Here is a 23,453-nt window from a genome sequence, read left to right on the forward strand (position 1 = left end):
GTAACTGGCCACAGACCCTCCTGCAGCACTGCCTCCGCCCATCCGGCCGCCTTCCCTATTGCCCACCCATTGCCCTGCTAGTTGGCCCATCACACTTATTCGGCAGCTTTAATTGTCTACCTGATAATTAATTATCGATTCATTAACTGATTTAACTGCCATTTTTATTCGTCTCTCTAAGTAATGAATTCATTATCTAACATTGATTCACCTCCTTTTCTGTGAATTGACTGCCTCGTCCCTAGTCCCCCCTTCCCTCCTTCACCCCCTTCTGCTCAATCAGGAATGGCTGCTCTGTCCCCATTAAACTCACTGCCATCCATGACCCCTCATCTCCCATCCAACCCTGCACACTCAGTCGGTGCGGCCTGGTTCACCGATGGACACTGCCACCACAGCTGCACTTGCCTATAGTGGCCTCATCTTCACCATCCCGCTGCCCTGAGGTGATCAAGAAAATGTAAATGAGTCATATCGGGGTGCTGCTGCCAGTTCCAGCTCCTCTCCCCCATCCCACTTTCCCCCCCTCTTTTCAATCCATCAGATTCCCCTGCCTCTGCCCTCTGCATCACTCTCATTTACGGTAGCGGTTCCTCATAATGTTAGAGAGACAAGGTGGGTGAGGTAATAGCTTTTATTGGACCATCTTCTGTTGCTGAAGGAGACAAGCTTTTGAGCTATGCAAAGCTTTGTTTAGCTCGAAAGTTGTTTCGTTCGCCAACAGAAGTTGGTCCAGTAAAAGATATTCCCTCACCCACTTTGTCTCTCTCGTATCCTGGGACCAACACGGCTACACCACCACCACAAATTTCATAATGTTAGTAACACGAGATTTTCACATTCACAATAGGGGCTTTCAGCTTGAAGTGTGATAAGAATATCGCCTGCTACCAAGGACAAGGACTCCCAGCCCTCTCGCTCCAGAGCAGAACTCCAACACTTGCTGCCTAGGTGTAGGAAGGCCTGAGGGATGAGGGGTGAGCTGATCTGGGGTTGGAGGCCAAGGGAGGCAGTGAGGGTGAGGCTGCTGGGTGAGATGGGACAGTGTAAAAGTTGAACATTATGGACAGTGGTGATGAGGGATTGTGAGGCAAGGAAAAGTCAGGAGTCAAAGTGTGAGGGGGAAGGAAACTCTCCAGCAGAAAATGTCCTTTTTAATATGGGGTTCCGTCAGGGAACTGGGAGTTCTCCTCCTCCAGGGGAAGCAGCACAAGGAAATTTCCATCCAGGTAATTTCAGTTTGGCAATTAATTTCTCTGATCATCTTCTTTCCATTATCCACTCTCCCCTGTTGTTATTTCTTGAAAAGGTCAATGTGCTGGGGTTGCATTGATGTGGGACATGTCTCCTCTGAAGCATGTGCTTTGGGCTGTCTTCACTGCAAGGCCGTGGGGGCAGAGCAGGGTTATTATTAGGGTTACTTATCACACTGTTTCGTCGTATGCACACTGCAGACTACGTCCCTGGGTGAGGTGAGAGATTTTTTCTCTTTCCTATTCAGACGCACGCCCAGGTTGCAGCCTCTACTGTCAATTAATGGTGTCTGCAGACTCTACGAGCAACATGAGGCTTTGGAGATAGAGAGAGAGACAAGAGGACATGGGATAAACATGGCTCTTCTCGTTTCTGTGTTGGTGCTCTCCTTCTTGCAGGAAGTGTTCCTTTCCCTAGGTAAGCAGAGTCGCATCACTTAGGTATTCTCCTGCCTTGGGCATTTGGGAAGTTTGCTCAGTGGAAGAGACAGATGTAAATCTGCAGTACTGGGGTTGGGGTGGCTGAAACTGGAAAATGGAAAGATGAAATATTAAAGATCAGCCTGAACCCTAAACCCAGATCAGAATTGCCCTGAACTTGAAGAAACTCAGAATCCAAACATGGATCTGGCCTATTCCCCTAATGAGCCGAACCAAACCCCCAGATCCAAGCACCTCCAGATCTCTAAGGGGCTTGAAATCTGGGTTTGAATTGGATTTTGTGGACCAGGTCTAGCTCTGTTAATTAGGGCTGTGTTTTCTTGCTGACAATCTTTATTCGTTGTTTGAATTACATTATTTCTGGTGCATCAAAGGAGAATTATTCTTCTTGGATTTTGTTTTTTTATGGAACTTGACATACAAACTGCTGAATCCAGATTAGCAATGAGATATTCACCAAAAAGACTACTGCTTTTATATAGATGGAAAAATGAGTGAATAAAAATGCTTTTGTGATGAATAGCAGGTGTAGTTTTCTTCTGAACTGTGTTCAAATGAAAAAATATATATCGCAGTGTCTATGTAATTACGCTTTAGTATACAAATATAGCTCATGATTGCAGTATAATCTGAAGAATTAACATGGAAAGTAGATGGGACCCAGTTGCTTTGAAATGGAAAAAATCCCTTCTCCTATATACAAAGAAACCATTTAATTAGATTTTTTTTTCCAGTCATGTTTTCCTTTGGGCCCTGTAGAATGATTAGATTAAATAATTAGTTCTTGGAATTTATTACAAAAGCAAATTGAGTAATATAATTGATAAGGAAATATTATCTAGGTAGTATTAAATATTTGGGGGAACAGGTTAAAAATTGGGGGCATTATTGTGTATCAAACTAGATTTTATTGCTATCCAAAAATTTAAGAAAGAACGTTTGCAAAATCCTTGACAGTTCCCCTGAGATGAATGAAAGCCTAGGGCATTTATATTGCCTATCCTATAAAGTTATGTTCAATCTAAATAAGATTACTTTATTGAATAGAAGGCACACAGAGCATCAGATGGAGGTGGTGTTCCCAATAGTATCTGATTGTACAATTAACTCAATGGATAGAAAAACACAAAACCCCATCACATCATACACAGTAACAGAAATGTCACAATGATGCATCCCCAAGGACTCCACAGGGATTAAAGTCAAGGTCAGCAATGATGCATATTGCTGGACAATGTGGTGGAAGCTTGTAACACTGGAGACTTGTCTATGCTGTGTCTGATCTGTGGCTAAACAGAGAAATTAATTCTCCAAGGTGTCAATCTGTCACCAGTGCTACATTCACACACACACACAAAACCACTAACAGCAAATAAAATGGAAGTAGGTTGAACTAATTGAAGTCATTCCCTACAAAATAGCAAGGTCCAGAGTTTGCTGAGACGCCTGCTTTTAACTACACTTTTCCCTTTTAGGTTCTGGGGAAAACCCTCCGATGATCTCGGTAACTGAAGGGGAATCTGTCTCCTTTGAGTGTTCCTTTGATGGGTCCCCTGCTGTTGGCAATCCATTCTACGAGATAATCTGGATGTATAATATGACCCATAAAAATGTGTCCAAGAGGATCCTGGCCTTTAGGATGATTCGTCCCAATACCAGTGTCCCTGTCTCAGTCACTGAAGGCCATTTTAGGGGTCATTTAGAATTTGAAAAGAACACCAGCTCTCTCGTCATCCCCGAGGTGCGGGTGAATGACAGCGGCCTGTATTACTGCGAAGTGATCATAGTGCCAGTCCCTGATAAATCAAGAACAAATGGGACTCGTCTCATTGTCATGGGTGAGTGTCTCTCTTTTTCTCTCTCCTGTTTCTTTCTCTCTGTCGGACACTCTGCTGCGTGTGTATGAGAAATCTTAGCGCTCTTGCTTCCTATGAAATAAGACTTATGATGCAAGCATGTTTATGACTTGTTTAAAAGGTTCTTCAACATATGACCGTGCAATTATATTTCAACTATAGCAATTTCCTTGTCAATATTTCCATTGCATCACTTTAGTTGAACATTACACGGAACATTAGGTTATTTATCAAACCAATGATATCACTTACATTTCACCCTCTCTAGTGGTGTGAAATTGTACGTTGGTTGTAATTCTCCTAAATATGTCACACCATGCATGGACTATCTGGAACTCCTGAGCTTAATGTGATCCAAGTTTGTGACATTACATTGGTTTGATTTAAAATACATATATACTTTATAGTGTGAGATGGCTCCATAATAACCTCTATAGTTGAGGACTGGGGGACAATAATTTGCAGTTTGCTTACAAACAAAAAATCATATATGTACATGGCTTCTTGTATATATTTTCTGCAAATGAATTTGCAAATTTTGACCAAAGAGGCAAATTTGCCATATTTTATAGCAATGGTAGACTTTCTAATAGATACTTTCCATCCCTAAGGCAAAAATTATACTATAAATTCTAGTTATTATATCTACTGTATTTCCTTCCTTGAATTTATGAGACAGAGTAATTATTTGCCTCCCCTGTACTATTATACAGAACCATACTCTGTTTTCAAAAATGTCCTGCTAATTTAGCAGTGCTAAATCTAAATATATTTATGGAATATTGTCATGATAAAAAAACTTATTTTAAAAAAAGTGCTCCTGATCTGTGTTATTTATAATAATATCTTAGACTGTTTTAATGGACAATTATAAAATAGTAATCAAATTGAAAAAATAAAAATGTAGTCCATGGTTACGGAATTTAAAGTTGCTTTTATAACAGAATAACTATATTAGTCTAAAAACAAATGGTCTACAGAAATCTGTTGATTTTTCTAATATTGGATTGTTGTATGTTTTTATAGCTGAAACAAGGTCTATTTTCTGGAATCTAGTTTGTTAGATCTACTAATTCAGGATGGGTATAGTCGTCATCATCATCAAATATATTTAATATATGCTATGTTTTAAATAAATTACAGCCCTCCTTCTGTTGTACATGGCCCAGTGTCAATTGTTTCAAAAATATGATTGTTTTTTACATTTGAGAAGGAGCCATCAGTATTTTGAAAAGAGTTTATTTACTCTTAATATTTTCCCTGCTTTTCAAAGGGATCATTGATTTGGTCGAAAGACTCCAATTGACTTCAATGGGTTTTGGATCAGGCACTATCTGGATGAGTAAAGTGAGAAGAATTTGGCCCTATCTGTTAATTCCCCCAGTTCTTAATCATTGGAATTAACCTTAAAAACGTAATTTTTGCCTTCTGCATTATAGAGTTTATTGACACGGCATCTCGGTCTGTCTTTTTATTGACATATGATTCAGGGACAAGAGGTATACATTTTGAATCCACAAATAAAACACCATCTCTTAAATATAAGTAATGATCTGCTGTTATTTTAATGCATTGAATTAATTAACTGTATTAATTAACTGTAATGCAAAGATTCTTTTATAATCATTAAGGCGTGTATGTATTTATAAATAAACACTGTTATAATAGGTCAGTATTTACGGTTGGATTTTCAAAGGCGCTGAACAGAGCTAGGCACCTAAACCCCAGTAAAAGTCAATGACAGTTCTTGAATCTGATGCATGTTTTAATATCAATTTCCAAGTGACTATTGACTACAAGAAAAATTACAGCATTAGCAGTATCCCTACAACATTGCATTTCCTGTGGATTGTTGTAAGATGTTCATCTTATTTCTCTCTCTCATGTCCCTTGTTCTTTAAGCATATTTTTATATTAAACTAATTGTTTTGGATGAATGTTCATAGTTTAATGCATCGGGAACTGGATTGTGTAGAACAATTGAGAATTCAGAATTCAGATTCCTTGCACAAGAAAAGTGCAAAGGATTTTCTTGTTGTTTACATATTAGCAAAACCTTTGCTCTTTACCCTCTTTGGATATTTTAGAAAAGCATCAGTGCACTTTTAAAATACAGACACTCAGTTGTGTGTCTGAAGAAGTAGCGACAATGATTGTTGTCACACTGTCTGGAGTGGCTCACAACCGTGAGTGCCTACCTCCGGGCTGACTGTCAAAAGCAGGGCAGACACCCCAAACTGGTGGTATGTTCTATAATTAGATTTCACCAAGTGAGTAACAAATGAGAACTCCTAGATCACTGTAACAGTCTTACCAGGGAGTCACTGTCCGTCCCCTTAGAGTCTAAGGCTTAGACTCTTCAGTCTATCTTGCCACCCAGGGAAGCTGGACTATAATAAATGGTCACTTACACCCCTAGGTGTAGTTTGTCTTCTATATTTGAGGGGGTAGCTCCAGTCAGGCCAACGGGGCCACATGTGGGGGGGCAAATTCAGCAACTGTCCAAGGCTTGCAGTTTGGGGGGGGGGCAATGCCCCCTCCCCACCCTCCAAAACTATGCCCATCCTTCCACCAAAAATCACAACATATTCAGGTTACACTCAGTCCCAAGAAACCAGTCACTCTCCGTGATAGAACGTACCCCTGCGTCCAGCTCCCACACACTAGAAGGTAGAAGGTATGTCTTGTAAGGTATCATTTGAAAACTCATAATTCAGCATTGTCCTGGTAAAATATGTGCGGCAACACTGTGAAGTTATACAATGCCCCTGTGTGGTGGTGGTAACGCACGTTCCAAACCACAGCCCTGCCCAAACAGAAGCTGGCAAACTGGTCTGTCCTCAAACCAAGGAATGTGTGCTCTGCCTAATTTGCATTTAAGCTATAAACAGTCATCAGCAGGAAGGGAAACAAAAGAGTAAGCTGATGCCTCAGCCAGGTGTAGACAAGGTGGATGGGCCATTGCTTGCTAAGTGGCTATTTTTTGGCAGGAAAGGGGGCAGGGGCAAAAAGAATCTTCATTTTAGCAAAGAAAGAGCATGGAGTTCCTGTCCACACAGACTGGCCGGCGCCTTTAGCCCAACCGGAAATGCTTCTCAAAGCTTTGCAGTATTCACACAGCGTGGCTGTAGAATAGCATTGCTCATGGTGCCTGGCTGAAAAGAGAAACGCTTTGAAGTGCAGCGAGGTTGGGTTTTGCAAGTCCAGTGATTGCTATCAAGAAAAAGAGCTGGGGATCAATCAACGGAAAAACTTAAAGCATCTACAAAACCACAAACACACGCCGCTTGTTCACACAGATACCGACCTAAGTGTCTCTGCTATTAATGTTGTGTATCTGAGGCTGTTTACTGCTGGTGAGATGACTTATTGGTGGCTGATTAGTATTGCTGATTACTGGTGATATGGAGCTAGTGTTACAATTCCTTTAGGTAACAGTGAAGTAACGTGTGATACCAACTAACAAAGGTTGTCCTGAGACAATCCTCACTGCATTTACCGTGTAACAAATCTGTGGACAAGGGATGAAGTTATGAAGGTAGCAGGCTGAATTTATGACGAGGTAATTCTGATTCACAGCTGATTATACTGGTAAATCTGTGAACAGGGAGTGAAAATCACATTGTTTTGAGGTTAGGACTTGCTCTATTCAGTCTTGGAACAGTGCCAAAAAGGGATAAGTGTCTACTTCAAGGTGACCTGCCAAGGACAGTTTCAACAGTGGGTTTGTGGGGTTTGTCTTTTCCCTCTTTTAACATGTACGAAGAAGGACTTTTGTAAGGGGCTTTCGGCTTGTGCTTTACCTTTGAAATACCAGGAATGTTAGGTACGGTTTGTTTGGGAGACTTGCTGCACTTCTGCATGTATACTGGAGTTGTCTTTCTAGTCTATTCAGGGTGTGATACCATAGTATCTGAGCGCCTTTCTCATCCTTAATCGAAGGGGCAATATCGCCCGAGGCTTTGCACAGGAGCGAATGGAAGGGATTCAGTTTTCTTTTCCTTTTTTGACGTTTCACAAATATTATTTGTTCTCCTTTATAGCCCCCCGAGGGAATGTTCTGCTGATCTCCAGTCTGACTGCTGGGCTACTTCTGTTCCTCCTTGCTTTGGGCTTGTATTTTACATGTAAGTAGTTGCTAGTAAAGAAGTGCAAACAACCTCCCCTGCCTCTCTTTAGGCATCATCTTGCACTTTGCAGCCAGGGTTTGTTTTAAGTGTTCTTAGTTACTGTTGTTGGCTCAGTGAGGAACAGCAAATTTTCTGCGAAATGACCAGTTCAGGATGTCTTTCCTAAATTCATACATGGCTCCATGCTATTTCTCTTCTTTATTGACAAGTCTGTAACATTCTTTAAGTTCAAAGCAAAGAATGAGAAGATAAGAAACCTCTTAATTATGACAGGGCGTGATTGGTGCATGCGCAAAGCAGCCATGTTCTAATACAGGGGTGGCCAAACTTACCCTCTGAGCTGCATATGATAATCTTCATAACCTGAGAGCCGGGCGTGCCTGCCGGGGCTCAGGGCTTCAGCCCTGCAGCAGGGTGCTGGGGCTTCAGACTTCAGTCCCCCGGGAGGCACCTGCCAAGGCTCAGGGCCCTGGCAGGCGTGCCCCGTGGGGCTGAAGCCCCGAGTCCCACCGCCCCATCCCACGGCAGAAGCTCTGAGCTCCCCCCCACACCAGTCTGTTAGGTGGAGAATGGGGGGCATGGTGGGCTTCGGGAGCCAGACTTTAACTGCAAAAGAGCTGCATGTGCCTCGCGAGCCGCCGTTTGGCCACCCCTGTTCTAATACCTAACAGCTAGAGAAGGTCACCAAATCTCCACACTCTTTATATCTCCAGTGCAAGGTCTCACCTATACGTTTCCACACTTGAGGCAGAATTTCCAGTGATGTTAACGGGAGTTGCGAACGTGGATAGAGTCAGTGTATGGCCCCTCAGCTGCTAAAGCCCGATCGAGAGCCAACTGAAGTCAATGGAAAGTTTCCCTTTAATTGCAAGGGGTTTTAGATCAGTCCCTTTTGGTGTAAAATAAATTAACAGAAGAAAAATATTGAAAGCCCCTACAAAGCCAGAACCCAGCCTATAAATAGAGACACTGAGGCAGAATTCAGTCTTTCCCCTCAGGCCTGCAGTAGATATTTCCAGGTCATTCCATAATATGCATGTGTCCTTCTGTATTTTATATTAGTAAAGTGCCGAATCCAGGCCAAGAAACCAGAAGTTTCTCTGGAAATGTCCGATCCCATTTGCAGCACCCCTCCCCCTGCCCGGAGAGAGTCCTTTACACAGCCCGTCGGCAGTGAAATGATCTATTCAAAACTGCAGTGGAGCAAGTCCAGTGTAAGTGCTGATCTCTGTATTGAAAGTGCTCAGACGTCATTCCAGTCCCAGCGGAGTCACTCTGATAACTAATGTAGATGATGAGAGCAGTAACTTTTTGTACTTCTGTAGCATCTGCGGCTTTTTAAGTGCTTTACAAACCTCACCGTATCCTATAGTTACCGATGAATAAACTGAGGCAAAGCTGACTTGCCCCAGGTCACGGAGTGAAATTCACCCCAGTGCAGAGGGCTTGTGCAAAGCCTCTGCACCTCCTAAGCCCCACACAGGGACTGAGCAGGGGATCCACTGGGATGGCCATGGGGGGGTGTCTACCCAGCGCTATGCGCCATGAGACAGATCTCTGAACTGGCTGTGCCCAGGCCAGCCTGGAAGGCCACGTTTTCGGAGGGCAGGGGAAGGTGACGCAGGTTCATGTTTACATGAATCCAGGGGCCCGGGATTCCCTGCAGCTGGTGTGGAGAGGCTGTGGCTGCTATTGCAGCCCAGACACTGGAAGAGCAGCTGCAGTTGTGGGGGCTGTGGTGCAGCCCAGCATTCGGGCCCCGCTCTCACTGTGGCTGATACAGGGAGCTGCCTCATTCACTTCATCTCAGCCTCTTCCGCCTTGGGCTGAGGTTCCCAGCTCAGTGAATGTCACTGTTCCCTGTGCTGATCTGGGGTTCTGCTTGTTCTCAGATGGTGTCCTCTCCACGGGGGAGCGCTCACTCTGGTGAGCCAGTGACAGAGAAGGAGCCCAGAGCGGGGAGCAGCGACCCAGGAACGGACACTGTGTACGCCATGCTTCAGGCACTGTGAATGTATTCCCCTCCGACTCGTGTAACACAAATGTCTCCAGCAAACACCCACTTTTCTTCAGTGGTGTGGCTCTGGCATGTAATAAATGTACTGATGAAAGTTGTGTGGTTGGGTGAAGCTGATCTTTAGGTGGAGCGTGTCTATGGGACATGAATACAGTATTCCTCAGGCCCCTACAATATTGCTGTGAAATGTCCAGTTGGCCTTTGTTGTTGAGGCCCATGCCCTGCAGCGAGAAGGGTCTGAGGTCCCTCTCTTCCCTCCCCATCTCTGATTGTATTGTACCAAACTCTGCCATCTTCCTCTTTGCCATTCTCCCAGGGATGATAAGCTTTGTAATGATACCTTACAAGAGACCTTTTGCATAAAGCATAATCCAGTTACATCATATTCACATTTATAAGCATATTTTCATAAAGCATATGGAGTGCAACGTCACAATGTGTGGCACTGACGTTAACACTACAGGACAACGACCCAAACTAGGGACCCCAAGGAAATCAATCTGCGGCGCAGGGAGTTGGGAATGCTCCGGGGACAGATGCCTTTCACACTGTCACAGTGCTGGATACGCCCAGCTTCACATACCTGCATTTCTGATCTGAAATGTCTCTCTCCAGCTTGGAGAAGAGTCTCTCTCTCCACAGCTGGCCTATGGCCTTTCAGCTCAGTTCAGCTAAATCCCCAAGAAAGCCAGTTGTTATTTTCCTAAATCACCCCAGAGTCTCAACAACTTCTACTCACCATGGGTCAGAAATAGTGCCGGTGTTTTACTCAGGCTCTGCCCCTATCCCCAAACACTACACACAGCTCCACATAGCTCACGGTTCTCTGACACCCACCTTCCCACTTTCTGATCTCAGTTACACTATCAATGTGGAGTAACTCAACTGCCTTTCGTTGACTTTGGTGGAGTTATTCACAGTGCCACTGAGATCAGAATCTGGCCCGGTTTCAATCTATCGTCTGCAGCCTCAGGCCAGTGCTGCAGCGGGTCCTGTTTAGAGATTTTCTTCCCACCCACAGGAGCTGTAAGTTTAAATAAAAGTGAAATTCTGCAGCGATGCATGTGGCTGCTCAAGAAGAGCTGGTACGGAGTGGTATGGAATCACACCTTTGCACAGCACTATGATCTCTTGTGGTAGCGCCCAGATACTGCCACATCATCACAAGCAGTGACAGCATTGCTCCTTCCAAGGCGTGAACAGCTCAGAGCTGTAGGAAGTAGGAAACCAGGCAGAGCGGAGGCAGGTTCTGCAGAGACCTCTTGCTCTGGTGGTGAGGCGCGGGAGCTGTTGCTGGGGGAGATGTGCTGACACCTCCACCCCCTTTGCTTCCCCTGCAGAATGAAGTGTGAAGCCACACACACAAAAGAGAGTCTTGGTTTCTCACTAAGCGGCTCAAGCAACAGGAACCTCTTCTGCTCTCACACTGCACCAGAGCAATGCACAGGGAGTTCGTACCAGGTCTGTGTGGCGCGGACATTCACACCAGGTTTGCGTGGGAGGGCGGATCTCTCTCTCACACACAAACCTGGTGGTCGCTCACTGTTTATTCCCACACCAAAGCTTATGTCTGAGTCTGAAAAGAAATGGTCACAGAAATGTAGAGGAGTCACAGTTTGCATTTTCCCAGGTTATGAGTGTACAGTTCTCAGACACGATCAGGATGTTTCAAGAGCACCCTCTATCCCAGTCATTACCTATTTCTATCCTGCCTGGGCTGACCCAAAGCCCACTGAAGTCAATGGGAATCTCTCCACTGGCTTTAATGGGCCTTGGATTAAGCCCTGTATGTTCTCTACCAGCTGCTGTAAAACTGGCTCTGAGCAAATCTTTCTATGTTGGTTTTCCCTGTGTACTTTGAGAGGCTACCACTGGGCATCACACAAGGGTCAGGTGGCTGAGGCTGGTCCTGTTGTCCTGGCTGTATCGGGTTATCCCTCTTCCCTGCCATCTGCATTACAGCTCCAAACTGTGTGTCGTGGAAACCTCCCATAAGAACATAAGAATGGCCGTATGGAGTCAGAGCAAAGGTCCATCCAGCCCAGTATCCTGTCTACCGACAGTGGCCAATGACAGGTGCTCCAGAGGGAGTGAACAGAACAGGGAATCATCAAGTGATCTCTCTCCTGCCGTCCATCACCACCCTCTGACAGGAACAGGAACAGAACAGGAAATGTTCAAACCCTCACACAGAGCACGCTCTGGGTCTGGAATGTGAAGCTGCATCCACCAAACACTCTCAGTAGGTCAGAAACACCTGGGTGGCAGGAGGGGGGGAGCCAGACTGGCCCAGGGAGGTTAGGCAGAGGCAGTCCGTCTGGGTTGGAGGCTCCTGGTGGGTTTGATCCTTTGTGTGTTTCAGATGCTCAGGCTGGGTCAGACTCCATCTGGGTCAAACGCTGTGTATGGCTTGACTGGTCTCTGTGGGCTGCAGGCTCTGTGTGGCTGGATGCGGCTTGGGGGCTGCAGGCCTGTCTGGGGGTTGGATGCTCTGTGGGGGTTGGTGGAGGTTCCCTTCAGGTGGGATGTTCTGGGCCAGACTGGGCCTTGCTTTTGTGTGGGTGACTGGGGAGAGCACTGCCACCCCCGGCAAAGGGCAGGTCAATATTAGTCCATGAGCTCAGGGGAGCACAGGGACTGCTTCCTCCATGCACCCCCAATCCCTAGCAGGCCTGCTGAGGGGAGCAGGCTACACTGCTAAGGGAGGGTGCAGATTGCATAGTCCCCTGTGCACCAGGGAGTTCTGGGAGGAGGAGGCACAGTACCTCCCAGACTCCCCGGGTGTGGTGCAGCCAGGACCCAGGGGAAGGAGTGTCATTAACAGTGGCTGGCCCTCAAGCACGGTTGCCAACTTTCACGCGGTAAATAAGCATCGCGACTTTCACAATAAGCCAAAAATCAAGCTAATCCCATTTCAAAACAAGGCCAGAACAAGCCAGTCCCTAAGAACCCAACACCCTATGTGACTAGGTCCCCCCAGCATGCAGTCTGGGACTGTGGTGGGCTGCTGTGCGCCCCTGACTCTCTCCCCCCCTTGCCCCTGCTTGCCGGGAGCCGATCAAAAAAAGAAGCAACAAGTTACAACAAGCTACAAGCAAAAACTAGCCAACAAGCAACTCACGATTAAGCCAAAACCAAGCCCAATTTCTGCGTTTTTTCGCAGGATTGGCATGTCTGGCCCTCAGGGTGTTAAAGGAGTCATCCAGGCGGCTTAGCCCAGTTTGTGTTTGTCTGTGTGGCTGCCTGGCCTTAGATCTGCAAAATCCCTACCAGCCCATTGGCGTGAGAGAAGCCAGAGGAGGCGGAATGGTCACATGCTGCACATGGGCTGAGTGTGTCCCTACGGGGATTGCTCATTTCCTGTGACCAGGAGAGCACGGTCATTATAAACTGGACACTCACGTAGCAAGGCTTGCACACAGGCAGTGCTATAGCACCCAGTCCCCACTAGAGGGCAGTACATTCCAACACCTGATTTCATGCTGCTATGGCCCTGTCTCCGCGGGTCGCTGCTGCATTCGGAGATGGGAGAGGATGATGATGAATTGCATTAGTGCCCAGAGGCCCCAGTCAGGACCAGAGCCCCCTTGTGCAGGGCACAGTGAGAACACACATGCTGAGCATTTCAAATCGAATTCAAACCCTTTAACCCCTTGGCACTGATTGGGTCGGGCTCAGTGGGATTTTCACCCTTGCTGCTCTGATGAAGCCGCAAAATCATTGTCGTTCCCTCTCATTAGGCGCTGTCTGATCCCAGGGCGACAGCACGGTCACGCAGCCGTCTGGATCGCTGCATAATTACCCATTAAGGGGGTTTTACGCCTTCCTCTTCAGCATCTGGTCCTGGCCCCGGCTAAAGACAAAGCACCAGACTAGATGGACCATCAGCCTGGCCTGGCCTGGCAGTGTAGTGCAGGGGCCAGGGGATGGCGCAGGGCATGAGACCATGCTCTACAGTCTCCGGTTATAGGTGTAATACATTGTGTGCATAGACTAGTATTCACTTAAAGGCATAGTACCTAGACAACAAGTTATCGCTCGTGTTCTTTTATACATGTCTAACCCGTGAATCCTGCTGAGCTCCTGGCCGTATTAGTTCCTTGTGGCACTCGGAGCGCACAATACAATACAGTGCATCCAGACCAGGTGTATCAACACTGCCTGGGGCACTGCAGCCTCCTGAGCGGGGTCATTGACACCCGTTGCTGCTGCTGGGCTTCCACTCCAGCTGGTCTCTTCGGGCCCCTCTGTTTGCATGGGAGGGTTTCGGGTCCAATTCTGGCGCTGTGGTGAAAACCAATTCCCCACCTAAATTCTCCCAAGGGAGGGGCAGATTTGCATGGCTCTCTCCTGCTGTGGAGCTGCTTTAAATGCCCCAGCAAAGCTCATGTGGTCCGTAGCAGAGCCAAAGACGCACAGAAGGACTTTGCCGTGCTCTCGTTCATTCGACTCCTCGGTGCAGGACAGTCATGCTACCCCATTTTCCTGTGGCACTGGGACTCCTGGCGCTTTCTTTAGCACGTAAGTTCTCGGTATATTTCTTTGAGTCTTGCTAACTTAGTGCTGCCAGGACTTTACAATAACCTCGCAGAGGAAACCCTTGAGAGCAAAGAAGGGTTTGCTTTCTCAGCGTCTCCCAGTGGGCAGAGCCAGCTCTGCCTCCCATCTGTATGGAGTTTTAGTAAAGTTATGCCACTTGGGTCTACACCAGATTACGGGGCTGGTGCAGTAGATTGGAGAACCCTTTGGTTAGATGACTATTGCAAGCCCAGTTGACAGCATTGCTTGCCCACTAGCAGCCTCAATAACACTGTCTTTGCTTCCTGCAGACGTACAGACCCAGCCTGTCCTGACCCAGGAGCCCTCTGTGTCTATCGCATCCGGGGAATCAGTCACTTTGAAATGTGTCATGAGTGGGGCCAAGTTCAAGGATTATTGTGTAGACTGGTACCAGCAAAAATCTGGCAGTGCCCCCAGTTTCATTCTGGAGTACTGTGCAAAAAGTGGTTTAAAGAGAGGAGAGGGGGTTCCGGAGAGATTCTCGGGCTCCAAAGATCACAGCCTCGACGAAGGGTATTTAAACATTTCACGGGTGCAGCCCGAGGATGAGGCTGATTATTATTGTTCAACTTGGGACAAAACCCACAAGGTGCACAGTGCTATAGTCACATAGAGAACCAGCGTGGGAACCCCTTAGCAGCTTCACAGCACACAGCGTGAAGGACAGTGCTCAGCCCCTCAGCCATGACCAGCAATGGCATCTCTCCTCGTCTCATCTCCCTTCGCCATCCTGTACATTTTACTCTCTCTTTTCTTTCTCCAAATCACTGTTGCAGGCTTGGAAATCCCTCCATTCCCTTCCCCAATGACACCCTCTGCAGGTGTCCCAGCACTGCGATCTCCAGAGCCGCCGCTGACCCACTGCCGTTCGTTTGATGTCAAAGGTGGGATTCAATTCAATCATATCAGCAAATGGAGCTGAGATTCCCTTCCAGCCAGGACCCATTTCTGCTCTTCACTGACCCCCGGCATTATTGCTCATTTCCACATGCCCCTCACATGGGCAGGTCCTGTGCACACATCCTCCACACAACTGCACCAACGCCCCACGATCCTGACCTACGGCACCTGCTGCTATTCCAGCCTTGGGGTCTCCTGAGGAGATGCTGACTGTGCCAAACGGTGCGGCATAAGTGACCTAGACCAGCATCTCCTTGGCAGTAGTGACGAGTGACCCCCCAAATGCTGGATGATTCAATTTTAAATGTGTGCTTATCCGAACCTCCAGACCTGTGAAAATCCCTCCTCCCTCTGCTCTTCCCCACAAATGTCCATCAGAACCTTCTCCCATACTCCAGGGGCTACTCATCCCCAGTTAAGCTTGTTTGGTCTGGCCAAGCCAGGCCCTCTATCAAACCTTCTTCCCCTCTACATCCAGACCCCTGGCTGGCCGGCATGCTGTCTGCTGAGGCCTCCGTTTAAAAGATTTGCAAGCCCAGGAATTTCTTTCCAGTTCCTTACCCTGCAAGTGCAGAGAGTGCGTCACTGATACTTGAGATGTGGCCTTTAAATCATTACATGAAGCTACAGGCCAATCCTCTGAATTACCATAGGGAGCATTCCCGTATTGATTCACCTGTCCAATAACATCTGAGGGGCCTGGCGCTAATTTGCCTAATGATCTCCCATGTCACTCTAAAGTCTGTTGGAGCCTTGGGGCTTTGGCCTTTGACTGCTGCAGAATGTCCCTGTGGTGTCTCTCTCTGGGCCTCTCCTGGTGGTGCCAGTACCATGTAGGATGCAGGATTTCCCCTCTGGGGCATGATGTGGCTGGGGATGTGTCTTATCATGTGTGATGTTGGCAGCCCCTTTTCTCCTCCGGTTCCAGATCCCACAGACACTCTCCATGTCACTGTCTCCAGCACAGCCTGAGGGATTCAGCGGGGGCCTGGGCATGCCCCTAGGTGTATTTATGTGCTGCTATTATTACAGCAACAGCCATAGCAGAGAGACCAGGTTCCTAGACCGATCCTCTGGTTCCACACACACTTGCAGCAGGGCTGCTCCAGCGCTGGCGTCCAGGGAGAAGGCCGGGCGGGTTGTTCCTGTGCTCCACGGCCGAGCAGCAGTAGCTCTTGTCACGGTGATTTAGTCTCAGGAACAGCCCCGGGTCCGTCTGTGGTTAGTGTCTGTGATTAGACAGCAGCCTGGGGAAAGGCTCCTGCACTTTGACACCTAGCGCAGGGACCGGCTCTGGATGGATCTCCAGTCTCTGAAGGAAAGCGGCTTGCTCTGTCCGGAAAGGAGCCTGGTCTTAGATTCTCCTCCCGTAGCACTTTCCATCTGAGCATTTCTCAAATATGGATGAGTTCAGCCTCCCAGCTCTTGTGGGGGAGGTGGGTTTTATTATCCCTGCTTTATAAGTGGGGGAACGGAGACCCAGAGAGAGGACAGGAGCTACCTAGGGGCATATGGGAGGTCTGTGTGCAGAACTGGAACAGAACCCGGCTCCATGTCTCATGCGCACGGCACCTGCAGAGGGAAGGGGGACAGACAAGAGGAGGAGGCTGGATTCTGCAGCAAATGCCAGAGCCCAGAATACAGCCAGGGTGTCAGCCCTGAATCCGTTCTTCCCTGCGGTGACTGAAGCTTCATCCTCAGAGTGTCGGCCTTGTGGCTGAATAGCACAGAGAGCAGCCGATAGTCACCTGATCAGCTGCTGGAGTCCCTGAGCCCCAGGGCTCATTTGCATAGACCACCTGGCTTGCCGGGCCCCCCAGCGCTCTAAAGCTGCTGCAGGTTTGCACAGAGCCAGGGGCCCGGCTGCACAGCAGCTGCCGATTCCTTTCCCTCTGGCTCCCTCCAAGGCCTTCGCCATGGTGCTGCGCCTCCTGGCTCTCCTCCTCCCAGGGGTTTTGGTGCCAGGTAGGTTCCCGTGGGAGGCGGAGGTGATCAGGGAGTTCTGCAGAGGGAGGGACCGAAGGGCGAGGCTCCTGTGCTGAGCTATCGCTGCACTGCAGACAGGGCCGGGCGGAGCAGGCAGGCGTGGTCAGGCGGGCTGCCGGAGGTGTGGCACGCGAGAGGTTAACCTGTAGCTGGTGCGGAGGCGATGCCGGAGGGGATAATGTCACAGTTCAGCCACTGGGGGTGGGATCGGCACATTCCGTCCGTAACTGCGCCCTTGTTTCGTTCAGCTTCCAGGGCGCAGCCGGTGCTGACTCAGCCGGCCTCCATTTTAGTGTTTCCAGGACAAACGGTGAAACTCTCATGTGCCCTGAATCCTGGGTACAACATCCGGGAGTTCGGGGTCGCCTGGTACCAGCAGAGACCTGGCAGCCCTCCGAGGTACCTGCTCTATTACAACTCGGAGGTGGACAAGGACAAGCCCTCCGGGATTCCGGACCGCTTCTCTGCGTCCAAAGACCCCGCCAGCAACGCCTGCGTTCTGACCATCGCCGCGGTCCAGGCTGAGGACCACGCTGACTATTACTGCGCGGTCGCGTATCCCATCTACTATCTCTAGAAATGTGGAACCAAAACCTGTGCTGGCCCCCGGGGGACTCTGATGAGCCCCTGCTTGCAGAGCCTCGTGCTGAGGGAACCGCAGCCCTATAAGGAACGGAAAAAAGAAACGGCTCATGTTCTCCACCCTTGAATTAGCCTAGAGGTGAGGCCCCCCGGTCAGTTATGCTCAGAGAGCTGTGACGGATGGTGGCTTCCTGTTTGACGCATGTCACCTGGTGGAGCGCAGAATGCTATGAGACACGCAGGGCCAGATCCTGCCAGGTGCTGGCACCTGCAGCTCCCACTGCACAGAGACCCTACCTAACGGAGCTGGTCTTTCCTTCCTGCAGGCCCCTGTCCATCTGCTCAGATCCCCATCAGCTACATGTGGGGCACCCAGTACAGCTTGACACAAAAGCCGGATTTCTAAAGCACTAGTTCTGATGTTCAGGAGTATGTTATCTGCCTTTCCCACATACAGCAGGCCGGGTTCTCACTTACTCTGCTTCTGGGCTTGGGACAGGAAAAAAGGATGCTGCTGGTGGTGGAGAGAGACAGTCCCTTTAAGCTACCTATGCACTTCCTGTATTCGGGGCCCATTCAGGGCCCTGCCCAGTGCCCGGTGTAAGTTAGAGCAGTCTCGGGGCTTCTCTGATTTATACTCAGCAGAAGTGTTTACCAGCTGCTGCTGCCTTCTTTCTCAGTTCTGAGGTTCTGAGGAAGTGTTTTTGTTTAAATGGGAGGACAAATAGATTCCCGGTCTCTCATCCCAGCTCTCTTCAAGGCCATTAGCTCTTTTAGGGGCTAAAAGAGAGAACTTGGTGGGGGCTTTTCCGTAAGATGGTGGCAGCACATCACTGCCCACGGCCGCACTCACCATGAAACCGTGGCCATCAGCCAGCAGCATGCACATGGTGCGGGGGGTAGAACCACCAGTCCTTAGCTCAGACTCACAGGACCCGGAGGGAAGAACGAAGAGCTCCGTGAGTTGAGTTCAGCCATTGCCAAGACAGCAGCTGAGAAATTCAGACAGATTGTTAGCGTGGCTGGGCAGGGGGAGCGAGTGCCCTGCACACACTGGTGCTGGGTAAATAATAAACATTAATGATAACATTCCATCACAGTCGGCCTGGCCCTGCAGCTCTCAGTGGACCTGCCTGCCAATCTTTGGGAACAGCCGCTCTCTCTGGTGTGTACCAGGGAATGGGTGATTAGCTAACTCTGAGCACCACCACAATTGCTGAGCACGGGGCATTCCATTCAATGTATTCCCAAGTCCAAACCAGAGAAACACAGCCCCCCAAGAGGCTCCTTTTATTGGACCAAGGAAACCCAGATTTAACGGCAATGGGGCTGCTCAGGAGAGGAAAGTTTTGCCTGTGTTTAAGTGAGTGCAGGTTTGGGGCCAAAATGAGCCTGTTTTGACAATCCCAGGGCCCGATTTTCAGATCTCTGCTTGTGCTTTTGGGGCCTTACTTTGCTGTAATACATTCTTCGCTCTAGCATTGTACACTGGAGGGGTTTGGTGTATGGGACACCTACGGAGGGTGACTCAGCTGCCAGTGTTATCTAGCTAACTGCGTCCTGCCCTTAGGGCATGTCCAGCAACATTCTGATGATGTGACGCTTCTCCCTTGCGTGTCACTTGCTATGCAGAACACCCAGCGTGATGGGGGCTGGATCCTGGTTGAGGCTTTTGTGAGATTCTGCAATACAAACAATAAATGCGAATAATTAGCTGCATGTCTTGTATCCTGTGCAGCGTGGAGTTCATTGGGACACTTGGAACATTCTCTCTTTAACCTCTCCCCATTGTTATTTTTTCTAAACTGCAGTTGGATGCGTCGCTGCCATTGGTCCAGACACAACACAGAGTTAGAGCTCTTTTACTGACGCTGCTGGTCTGAATCTCAGACTGCCTGGTTCCTGTGACGCTCCCCAGGGGCACCCGGGGTTGTGAGGCACCTCACCACGACCTGCCCTTAGCGTGAAGCCGTCGTGTCTGTGCCAGCTGTAGCTCAGCTGCCTGAAACCAACAGTCTCTAGCAACACAGCCCTGCCTCCCAGGCCCCCACAGGCCTTGCTGGGTCTGTGCAGGCAGTGCTAGGCGCACACCAACCCCCAGATGCGTGGAGCGCTCCCGGCAGTGTCCAGCCCCTGTCACTGGACACTCCCAGACCTTACCAGGCTTGCTGTCCCCAAGGGGCAGTGGACACACTCGCTTCTTTGAGTCAAAGGAGGATCAACTCCGTTATAACGTCGCATCACTGAGATAGCTGCGTAGTGACAACTATCGCACGTCTCTTATCAAAGGCTCAGATTTATGGGTTAGTGGGTAAGGATACTAATGGAAACAGAAATGGTTACAGACAAAACAAAAGGTGTAACACGGTTTCTAGAGTCTAAATTTAACTCTAACAGGCTTGTCTGAAGTAGTGTCTCAACGGAACATAAGAGCCCAGTGTGATGCTGTGGCCAAAAAAGCTAATGCAATCCTGGGATGCAAAAACAGGGAAATCTTGCATTGGAATAGAGCGGTTATTTCACCTCTGTATCCGGCACTGCTGGAATCCTGTGTCCAGCTCTGGTGCCCACAATTCATGAAGGCTGTTGATAAATTGGAGAGGGTTCAGCAATGAGAATGATTAACAGATTAGAAAACCTGCCTCATAGCGATAGACTCAAGCAGCTCAATCGATTTAGCTTACCAAAACGAGACAGTTAAGGGGTGACTTGATTACAGTCTATAAGTACATACATGGGGAACAAATATATAATAATGGGCTCTTCAGTCTAGCAAAAGCACAAGATCCATTGGCTGGAAGCTGAAGTTAGACAAATTCAGATTGGAAAAAAGGTGTAAATTTTTAAGGTGAGTGTAATTAACCACTGGAACAATTTACCCAGCTTCATGGTGGAGTCTCCATCAGGGATATTTTACTAAAAGCTCTGCTCTAGGAATTATTGTAGGGCACTTCTATGGCCTTGCCTCTTGGCATTTTCTTTCAGTAAATTTCTGGCCACAAACCAATGTGTCACCCGATTAACTCATCACACCAGGGCCCTGCATGGTGATTTCGTTACTGCGGGGGGCGCTGCTGTGTCCTGTATTGATGTAGAACTTTATCATTAAGCTCTGTGACCCCTTTCACAACACCAGGAGCTGTGGTGTTACCCAAAGGGGACCCTGGTGATGGGTGTGAGTGGGTCAGGTCTGCAGTCAGGATGAGATCCCAGGGCTCAGCAGCACTGGCGGTGCTGGTGGTGCTTCAGGGTACGGAGTGGGATTGTGGACTAATGGTGCCACCCCTCAGGGCTCATTTGCATATTGGGCGGCCCCACCTCTGTCCGCAGGGCTCCAAAAGCTGCTGTAGAATTGCACAAAGTCAGGGGTTGGACTGCGGTGCAAAGCCACAGAAACCCAAGTACAACATCGGGGTTCTCCGTTCCGCCGTCCATCACCTCCCTGCACCATGGCCCTGGCTTCTCTAACTCTCTGTCTCCTGGGGCTTTCCCTGGCAGGTAATTCCTCTAGCAATTCACCGGGCACATGAAGTACAGTCTGAATTCAGCTTTGGTCATTGCTAACTTGTCTCTTGGTTTCTGACAGTGCCCTACACAAAGGCTGTATTGACCCAGGCGGCCTCGGTGTCAGTGTCTCGAGGAAATGCTGCTAAACTGTCCTGCACCTTGAGCGCGGGCAGCAGCATCAGTAGCGCCCACGTGAGCTGGCTGCAGCAGAAAGCAGGGAACCCACCCAGATACCTGCTCTCTTGTAAAGATGAATCCAGCGAAAGGCTGGCCTCGGGGGCCTCCAACCGGTTCTCGGCTACCAAAGAGGCCTCCACTAACACCTGTTATTTAGCCATCTCTGCAGTCGAAGCAGAGGATGAGGCCAGTTATTACTGTCTAACATCGAGTGGTGGCGAGTAACACTGCACAACAGCTTCACGGGGAACTGAGACCAAAACCCCCCAAGGCATCACCTCCAGGGCACTTGCTTTCTAGCATCTCAGCGCTTATCTGCTTGAAGGATAAATGGTGGAATCTCCATTGATGGAGAAAATTCCGCTGCTTAGGGGACTCTGGTTTCACGGGGCAGACTCCCGGGAGCCCGCTGGGAGAAGGGCCATGTGTTTCCCAATACAGCTCACTGTGCATAAGGTCAGGCTATCTGAGAACAATGCTGTATCCACAGCAGTCAGTGGCTCTTCTCTGGCCAATATAACGGGGCTGGGCATGGAAATCCTTTTGAAAACGCGCTCAGGAATGAGGCTTTGGGCGGGGAACTCTGTGCTGGCTGCTGCCCTTTGGGAGCTGCTTGCCCCTGAGGAGTTTTGCTGTCTGCTCTCATTACAAGGGAGCACTGAGGCAGGATCCCTGTGTGTGAGGCCTGGGGTTGGGGGGTCCAGACACAGCAGTGAATCGCTGAGTGCCGGTGGCCTGGTGCACAGCAGGTTGCTACTGGCACAGGACCCCAGGAGGGGAGATGAACTCTGGGGCGATGGTAGCCATGTGCATGGGATCCCATAGGCCCAGCGGTGTCAGACAGAGCGGTCTGAGGGACGGGGCTGGGAGAGGCAGTGCTGGACTCTGACATGGCTGCTGGGCTGGTGCACCCTGCATCTGGCTGTGCTTGTGGGTGACCTTACTGTTGTGCGAACGCCAGGCCCAGGTGAGGCCTAACCAACCTCTGGTTTCTACATAACTGAGTCACAGCATATTGCAATATCATTTACAAACGCAGTTCGGACACAGCAATTAATAAATCGCCCGGCTCGCAGTTGCCCAAGACTTGAGGTGTAGGAAGTACGCAGGCGAAAGGAATGGGTCACGGTGCCGTGTGCTGTTGCTATGGGATGGTGCTGTGGCTGCTACGGTTCTCCAGGGATTCCGACTTAGGTGGAGAGTCACACAAGAGCAGCGTGACACACGGGAGTGGTGGGAAGAGACTGGCTTTGTTTCCAAGCCTCAGTCACCTGCTCTGGGGCGGAGGCTGAACACGTCTGTCTGTGACGTGACAGGGTCAGTGCCCACTGACTCTGGGGGTGCCGTTACAAGCCATATGAAAGGAGTCTGATGACTTGAGGGCCCCCTGAAATCCCCTCTGACTCAGGATCGCCAGTAGGGTTCCAGGAGCAGCCAGGAGTTCCCTGGTTCTCCCCCACGACGCTTGGGCCTTGCTCTGTGGCAATGGGTGCTGAAACCGCCCTCAGAAGAGCTAAGTCAGCACAGGAGCCGCTAAGGGTCCTGCCAGCCCCTGGCTCAGTTAAAGAGCAGCTAAGATGTCAGATGAAACACAGGCTCCCCCACCCTCCTCGACCCCACTCACCGCGTCAGAAACGGCCCTTTACCGCCTCAAGGCTCCGTGCTCTGTGTCTGACTCTCCCGGGGGATCTCAGGGATTATTTGGATGCTGGGGCGTTGCAGCCAGGCCTGGGTTCGTTCCCTGGCCGCGCTGCCTCAGCCTGGCCACTCACAATGTTGGGCTGCTGCTCTAACTGCCTGGCCCTTGAGGTCTGACTGACCCCTCGAGTTTCCTTCACTCTGCCTCGTTTAATCATTTCAGGCCACACTGACCTTGCCGTGGTCTGCAGGGCTCATTTACATAGTGGGTTGCCCCTGCCCCACAGCTACAGGCTCTTAAGCAGCCACCGGGGGGGTTACGAAGTCAGCACTGGGCTGCAAACCAGCAGAAGCCCAGCTACTGAGTCAGGCTCTTTCTCTTCTCTCTCCATCTCCTCCTGGCACC

General features: G+C 49.3%; 2 protein-coding genes and 1 gene segment (V, D, J or C); all 3 read left to right on the plus strand.

Annotated features, from left to right (window-relative positions):
• Positions 1-1,505: 1,505 nt before the first annotated feature.
• LOC135890611 (uncharacterized) lies at positions 1,506-9,770 on the plus strand. Its single transcript, XM_065418031.1, has 5 exons — positions 1,506-1,671; positions 3,170-3,532; positions 7,594-7,677; positions 8,743-8,894; positions 9,573-9,770. The coding sequence occupies exons 1-5, from the start codon at positions 1,611-1,613 to the stop codon at positions 9,690-9,692; spliced, it is 780 nt and encodes a 259-aa protein (XP_065274103.1). The 5' UTR covers positions 1,506-1,610; the 3' UTR covers positions 9,693-9,770.
• Positions 9,771-17,306: 7,536 nt separating this feature from the next.
• On the plus strand, positions 17,307-17,720 carry LOC135890356 (pre-B lymphocyte protein 3-like). The gene has a single exon (XM_065417736.1). It carries the CDS (start codon positions 17,307-17,309, stop codon positions 17,718-17,720), a length of 414 nt encoding a protein of 137 aa, XP_065273808.1.
• Positions 17,721-20,926: 3,206 nt separating this feature from the next.
• On the plus strand, positions 20,927-21,634 carry LOC135890550 (immunoglobulin lambda variable 5-45-like). The segment is given in 2 exon segments: positions 20,927-20,975; positions 21,312-21,634. Coding segments are annotated over 2 exon segments (372 nt in total).
• Positions 21,635-23,453: the final 1,819 nt, after the last annotated feature.

The sequence above is a fragment of the Emys orbicularis genome, chromosome 16 (genome assembly GCF_028017835.1).
Source record: "Emys orbicularis isolate rEmyOrb1 chromosome 16, rEmyOrb1.hap1, whole genome shotgun sequence".
In the NCBI taxonomy this organism is placed as follows: domain Eukaryota; kingdom Metazoa; phylum Chordata; order Testudines; family Emydidae; genus Emys; species Emys orbicularis.

Excerpts from the sequence above, each read along its gene's own strand:
- LOC135890611 (XM_065418031.1), top strand. The coding sequence starts at position 1,611 with ATGGCTCTTCTCGTTTCTGTGTTGGTGCTCTCCTTCTTGCAGGAAGTG. Across the intron at positions 3,533-7,593 it reads GACTCGTCTCATTGTCATGG|CCCCCCGAGGGAATGTTCTG; the intron begins GTGAGTGTCTCT and ends TCTCCTTTATAG. Across the intron at positions 8,895-9,572 it reads TGCAGTGGAGCAAGTCCAGT|ATGGTGTCCTCTCCACGGGG; the intron begins GTAAGTGCTGAT and ends GCTTGTTCTCAG.
- LOC135890356 (XM_065417736.1), top strand. The coding sequence starts at position 17,307 with ATGCCGGAGGGGATAATGTCACAGTTCAGCCACTGGGGGTGGGATCGG.